The sequence below is a fragment of the Poecilia reticulata genome, linkage group LG2 (assembly GCF_000633615.1).
Source record: "Poecilia reticulata strain Guanapo linkage group LG2, Guppy_female_1.0+MT, whole genome shotgun sequence".
Classification (NCBI taxonomy): domain Eukaryota; kingdom Metazoa; phylum Chordata; class Actinopteri; order Cyprinodontiformes; family Poeciliidae; genus Poecilia; species Poecilia reticulata.
The window spans coordinates 17856398-17863638 of record NC_024332.1 but is presented as its reverse complement, the minus strand read 5'-3'; the positions used below and the strand labels follow the sequence as shown (position 1 = coordinate 17863638).

Below are 7241 nucleotides of genomic sequence, written 5' to 3'. Positions count from 1 at the left end.
CCTCTGAGTGTGGGTGCGTATTGTGATAAGTCTGTATTATTGAGTGATTTTATTGGTTTTCCCCTGCGTGTCTGTTTTGACGCCTGGGTGATGATGTGTTCGTAGGGCACGATGGAGCAGCTGGAAGAGGAGCTTACGTGCCCAGTCTGCTGCGGTCTCTTCGAGGACCCGCGGGTGCTGCTGTGCTCGCACAGCTTCTGCAAGAAGTGCTTGGAGGGGCTGCTGGAGGGCAACCGGGGTCCGGCTTTCAGGACGCCTTTGAAATGCCCCACGTGCCGCAAGGAGACCCCCCATAACGGCGCGAGCAGCCTGCAGATCAACTACTCTTTGCGCGCCATCGTCGACAAGTTCAGCAAAATTAAAGTGATGCCTAAAATGTCCGCTTGCAAGCAACACTGCGGGCAGCCGCTCAACATATTCTGCGCCACCGACCTGCGGCTCATTTGCGGAATCTGCGCGACCACCGACGAGCACAGGGGCCACGGCTTCAGCTCCCTGGAGGACGCGTACGAGCGAGAGAAGGGGGCGTTCGGAGACCTGCTCCAGGAGGCGGAGAGCTGGCAGAGCGCGGACACCCTGTCCTGCCTGGAGACGCTGCAAGCCAGCAAGAAAAAGGCGCTCCAGTCGGTGGGCAGGGACGCGGAGAAGGTGGCCGACTACTTCGACAAGCTCATCGGATCCCTCGAGTGCAAAAAGAGCGAGATCCTCTCCGACTTCGAGACGCTAAAGCTGGTGGTGATGCAGGCGTACGACCCGGAGATCTCCAAGCTGAGCGCCGCGCTGGAGGAGCAGAGTCGCGCGCTCGGACTGGCGGAGTCCGTCCGAGGCGTCTCCGACCCGCTGTGCTTCCTGCAGCACATGCAGGAGTTCCGTGGGAAGATCAAGGTCCTGAAGGAGACCGCCCTGCCCTCTCGGAAAGACATGGACGTGGGGCCCCTTGTGCGTAATTTCGATGTGAAAAAGTGGGATTCCCTCCGGCTCCGAGAAATAGACAAGATCTCAGTCCCACACGAGAATGGCGCATACCAAACAGGTGGCTCACGGATGCCGTCGTGGTCCAAGTGGATCGTCGTGTCCCTGGTACTCTTGCTGTCAACACTACCCATCTTTTTCGTGTCACCGCCGTACACTGCAATCGACGTGACCTCAAGAATCCAAGCGCTGATCACTGAATGTGTCCCTTCCGCTACTCTGTACCTGCAGGAAATCAATGACATGTGCGCAGGTCTGATCGAAGCAGGTCAGGAGCATATGATGAGGTTCATTTCAGATTTGTCCACTACTTTCACTCACTACTTATCCTAGTTCGTGCAGAAGAGCAGCGAATGAATGGAAACACCTATACTTGTTTACATTATGTTGTATTACTTTTTTTTTTTTAACCTTTGGTCCTTAATGAAGCCTGAAAATCAAACAATCCTCTTCTAAATCCTCAGAGGCAGTCTAAACCTAATTATGTTTTCTTTTTTATTCATTTAATTTTGTACACTAACGATATTTTTTTTTTTTTACTTGAATTTTGGAAAATAAATTTGAAAAATCCCCGAGTCACTGCTATGGTTGTTTTCCTTCAGAGCGACAGGGTGAGATCAGGCTGCCGCTGTGATGATGGGAGAAACTCAGCGCTCCGCGCGCCACAGTGATGCTGCAACCTCTTCAAGGTTACAATCGTTACGTAACAGGGCCCGTGTGAAATATTCAGCGGGCTGCAGAGGAAGGTACGAAGACACTGCTCGGTCATGTTTTCAGAAAAATTGCTCAACGTGTAGCAGCAGTCAGATGCTCAACCTCAGCACTTAATAAATGCTGATAAGCCCACTTGTTTTTTTTTTTTCTTGTAAAAATCAGATCTGATCTTCTGCGGCTCTTTCGTTTCACGGCTGGCAGTGCGAAATCTAGAAGGTGCTCCCTTGTTTAAATAAATGGCGCAGAACATAATTTACTCCCTAAAAATCTTGATTTAAAAAAAAAATGTATTTATGTGAGCAGTGGCAACGCAAGGAAAATTCTGCACATTTCGGATTGGAGATTGTTTTCCCCACCAGCAGTGTGTATTGAAAAAGAGGTCAGATCACACAATTAAGGCGGGAATTATTAGAATCACTTAAATTTATTTATTTTTTACTCTGGTATATGCGGGGATCCCTTATGTGGAAGGGGGGGAGGGGGGGTGACAGACCATGAAGTGAAGCAGTGATGTCAGCAAAGACCGCATATACGTCACATAGATCTGTACATAAGCCCATAACATATATAGCTTACTGTTGCCAGGCAAATATAGGATGGGGCATTAATATTTAAAATCCCATGCCACCTTTTTTATATAATTCATGTTTTTTTTCCTATATAAAAACTAAAAGGTGAAGCTATATTCATGGCATAACAAAAAGACAAAGCGCAAAGCCCTCCAGTTAATAAATAAATATGCGCAATATAGAGGTTAGGAATAAGCCTCTTTCCCAGTTATGAAACCTGAGTACCAAGGTCTGTTAAAAAAAAAATATATTGTCAGGATGAATAGTGCACTTCTTTGCGTGCAGATTACACACCAGAAAAGTAAAACCAAAATTTAGAACAAAATGGCGCAATGTATTTATTCACGTGAACGCTAAGGGGAAGTGTAATGACGGGGAAAACTGTTATTTTAATCACACCGAAGAATATTTTAAAAGGTTTCACAAACTTAAAACAGGCGATTTTTAATAATAAAATCAGTGTAAAGGAAAATTGCTACGTTACAGCTCGAAAATTAAGAATTTGAATATTTTTATGTGGACATGTTTAGTTTTGTCACGTTATAATGATCAGTCGGTATTTAAGAGTGTCTGGAGAAATGTAAAAATACAGGCAATTCGCTTCAAAGTAAAACATTAAAATATAGGCCATATTTTCAGCACGGTGACTTCAAGGTGAAACGGGCTTTTTACATAAAACCGCAAATATTTCTGCATTAAAATGAATTCCGGATTTTTTATTTGTAAAAAAAGTAACATTTACTTAAATGATTATGACGTTTAATAGGCTATTATTTTATTTTTAATATAAATATATATATATGAAGAGGCCCGAAAAGGCCGGAGTGAATATAAACGCTATAAAGCGGACAAAATATCGGCCCCGCACTCAAGACTAAGTTACGAAAATCTTGTTTGTTAATGAAAATGTAATTATTTAATAAACCAGCAGAAAAAGGTCACTTTTTAATTTAGATATCAAAGGGAAGTTTTAATATTTGTGAAGCAGGTGTTATATAGCTTTTAATATCTTCCATTTCATACAAGTGTATATATTTTAGAAAAAAAGGGGAAAGGGCGTAATTTTCACAACCCACAAGGCAAAAAAAAAAAAAAAGTATTGGTGAATCAAATTTGAGATTATTGCCAGTAATATTCTGAGCGCATAGCTAATGCATGAAACGCTTTCGCGTCCAACTGCGCTTAAAATGGAGTCTGGTAGCGGGGAAGGGGGGATGACGAGTTACGAAACCGCAGGATTTCACGTAACCGTAGACTGTCCTCTACGTTGGGGGATTTATAGCGGCCGCAAATACTTAAAAGTGCAAGATCACTCAAAAATACACGAGTGTCATGATAAAAATCCAGTTTTTATTCTTAAAAACTCGGGAAGAAAACCCTAACGAATTCAATGTTTAAATCAGATACTTCTGTTTGTATAAACTGATCAGACGACCATCTGAGCAGCGCAGCAGAGGCCATACAGGCCCCGGTGAGCACCTCTGCTTAGCGGCTGTAATTCTGGGACAACAGTGGAAAAATATTAAGAGTCAGCACTTGTAACGTGTTTAGTGTTACTGTAGCGAACAAAAAAAAAGTTAACATAAAATTAAAGCATGCCGTTATTAGGAAAAAAAAAAAAAAAAAAAACACAAACGAGATCAGTTAATGTTTTTATTTCTCAAAAATATTCACATATAACAAGATAGGCTTAAAATCTTCAAACAGAACAGTTAATTGAAAATAAACATAAAAAATGTAATTCCATGTAATGTAACCCATCATCACCTACAGAGGGTCTGAGAGCATTCAGAGTGTGCGAGTGGTCAGCTTTGCTTCAGCAGCACGATCAATACTGGAGACTTCAGCTAGTCTTAACTCCAATATTTACGTGCTGCTACAGTAAGGCGACCAGCGAGTCAGAATGATAAATGCCCTGGAACCGTTTCATCATCGTCATCAGCAACACATCTATCTGGATAACATGAGCTCAGGCAGCCAGTGGTCATCAAAGGCATCTGGAGGGGCTTAAAGCTGATCGCTTGCATGTTGTGTTATTCAGGCTTTATTGCGGCAGCACGGTATGGCCTGCATCTCAGAGTAACCCACAAACCATTCTGTGCTGCTACAACGTCACCAGAAAGATCTGCTCCTCCTCTTTGGCCCGCGCTTCAAATCCGCATCATGGATTCATCTAAGTTAGAGGGCGGAGACGATCAGCATCCACGTCTTACGTCTCCATCTGAAACAGAGAAAAGGACAATTCAGTCTGTGACTTCTGCAAAAGAAATGTTTTCTAAAAAAAAACTTTCACAACATTTCAGAGGCTGGCTGCAGCAGTTTTGGGCACGACGAGACGGCTTTGATGTCGGATGACAAAGTTCTTGGCTCGGCGTCTCGGAGCTGCTGGACGAGAACGAGGTCCAGCCTCTCCACAGAACGACACTGTTCGGTCTTTCTAAATTCAAAAACTATTTCTCCACGCGCGTTGCTTAATGCACGTAGGCGTCGTCATGTTGAAATGTTGAGAGAAGGGGGGCCTTTCCCAGACTGTTGCCACAGCACTGGAAGTAGTGTTGACAAAGATTAGCTTTATGCCATGTAGTACGAGGATTCCCAAAATGCATGGAGATGTTTCCACTGGCCACGTGGCGCAACAGAGGCGTTTTATATTGTGAGGTCAAGTGTTTAAGTAGACTGAGTGGTTTAATTAGAGATGAACCGATCACGGTTTTCCTGACCCATGCCGATTTCCGATCTGTCATTCTGGTTCTGATCAATAGGATATTGTAATATAACACGCAGAGGAAAACATGTATTTGATAGAAGTAATAGTCTTGAACTAACAGGAATATTCATTTACTTATAACAGGCAAAAAAAAAAGAAAGTAAAAACAGAAAAAAATAAACAATCATGCTAACTGACATGTAATTTTACATAATTTGTTCATAAAGGAGCATGTAGAAGATAACTACGGAATTACATGTTCTCCATTTCATCACAAATTTCTTTTGATGCGTGTAAAGATTGGAAATGCTGAGTGTATGTAGTTTTGATGCTTTAATGTATAGAAAGTCAGATCAGCGGAAAATAGGCCCCGTTCTAATCTCTTGGGATTATTGATTGGTGCACCTCTAGATTATTATTATTTTTTTTTTAAACTCAGCAGCAAAACTGCGTCAAAAGCTCTGTAAAACCCAGGGAGTGACAGAAAAGCTGAACATAATCAGCTACTAATCTTACAAACAGGAGAGACACGCTGCTTTGTGTCAAGTCGACTGCATTAACTATTCCAAACGCAGCAGCAAATTTATTTCCAAACACTAAAAAAGGCACCGTAAGCAAAATAATCACAAGGCACTTGTAAGATATGTGTGGTATCTTCAGTCTGATAGTTACTTCACTGTATCATGACTTACAAAGAGAGTAATAACTAATATTTAACTCTTCTGAGAAGGGTGGAGGTTGTATTTCTATATTTTATTTTATTTTTTTAAATTTAAAAATGAAAATCACATGAGCGACCATGGGAGAAGTTGTGATAAACTGATTTGTTGTTTGAATAAATAACCCTAACCAGGATGAAATTAATTGCTCAAAATCTAACCAGCAACCAAAGAAAAACAAATAATTTCTACATTCGAAGAAAGAAAGAACTATCATGTTTTATATATGAAGGAAACACGCGTCAAACTTTCTTGAGAATTGTGACATTCAAGTTAGCAATTCTAATCCATTTGAAGCTTAAAGTTATTTGATCCTGATAGAAGTCCCAGTGGAGTTGTGATGTGGTGATTGTGTTGCCACTAGAGGTCTCAATGGACCTGTGATTATAACTTTACTCTGAAATGGACTCAATAGCCAGAATCTAATAAGATCACGTTCAACTTCTCTTTATGTCACAGGGAACTAATGCAGGTCAGTCTGTCAGCACAAACTCCACAGCGTTTTCGGGGGTGGATTAATTGGAGTAAAGCAGAATTAAAACCTGTTGAGAACTCATGCCTAGCTTTTATTTACCATCCATGCTGTCTGATAAACAAAGGTTATAAAATAAATGCTATTGTGTAAGGAGAAAACACGTTCTGTTATGAAAACTAGACTTTTATGTGCTGCATGTTCCTGATACGAAAATACAAAAAGGCTACATGCATAATTTAATTTACAAGTCAACACAGGATAACTATTAATACCTTAATGTGGATTAAATATTTGGTGGTAAAGAAGAAAATAAACAGGAAGACCCAAGTGAACTTCTGACATGAAAGCAAAATTTGAAAATGTCTTCACCTCACTATTGTAATAAGTTAAAAAAAAGGCTATATTAATCATTTTTAGATAGCACTTTAATAAGAGCATTCATAAAACTCACATGAAAAGTGTGTTTTTAGCTTCTTTTGCGTGACTAACTTTAGTCATACTTAAAGCTATGTGACTCTCTTCCTACCTTTAGGCATAAATGCTTTCCCAAACAATGACACGCATCATAAATTTATTAGGTGACAGAATGTCAGACCAGACTGGTTCAGCATCTGCATTAACACCCTGGCACTACAGACAGTAGCACAGTGTGTGGAAGACAGTGGGGCCAATGAGTTCAGCATGTTACCCCTCCAGGGTTTTAATGTGGATACCTAAAGCAGAACATTTAAAATGAAATTTTAGCTACTCAATGGCAAAACATAATTGAAAAACAAAATATCTCACTACCTACAAGACAATTTTTTTGAAAACCAATTTTAAAAGCAGCAAAAAGTGGTATTTGTGAGTCTTGTATATGTCCGACGTAAATAAGAAGAAAAAAAAAGAAAAAAAAAAAGATTTAGAGATTATATCATAAGTATGCTGATAAGCATCGCTGTACTATCCTAAAAGAGTAGCAAACTTAAGCACATAAGATATTTGACTTTTGGCATAGTGCAGATCCATTAAAACATTACATCCAGGAATTAGAAATTATATATATATATATATCATGAACTTCTTCTGTATTCATGTTCTTTCTA

At 40.5% G+C, this 7241-nt stretch overlaps 1 protein-coding gene and 1 long non-coding RNA gene across 3 annotated transcripts in view; one reads left to right on the top strand and one right to left on the bottom strand.

Annotated features, from left to right (window-relative positions):
* trim13 (tripartite motif containing 13) overlaps positions 1–1404 on the top strand; it is a 2106-nt gene extending 702 nt beyond the window's left edge. Inside the window, exons 1-2 of one of the 2 annotated variants that reach the window (XM_017310953.1) lie at positions 1–13; positions 106–1404. In XM_017310953.1, coding sequence (XP_017166442.1) covers positions 112–1305 — 1194 coding nt within the window. In that variant the 5' untranslated portion in view covers positions 1–13; positions 106–111 and the 3' untranslated portion in view covers positions 1306–1404. The remainder of the gene's footprint in view (positions 14–105) is intronic. The other variant, XM_008434226.2, reaches the window with a different exon arrangement.
* Positions 1369–7241, bottom strand: part of LOC108167302 (uncharacterized) — a 27767-nt gene continuing 21894 nt past the window's right edge. The window contains exon 2 of the long non-coding RNA XR_001777668.1: positions 1369–4476. This is a non-coding gene — a long non-coding RNA (uncharacterized LOC108167302). The remainder of the gene's footprint in view (positions 4477–7241) is intronic.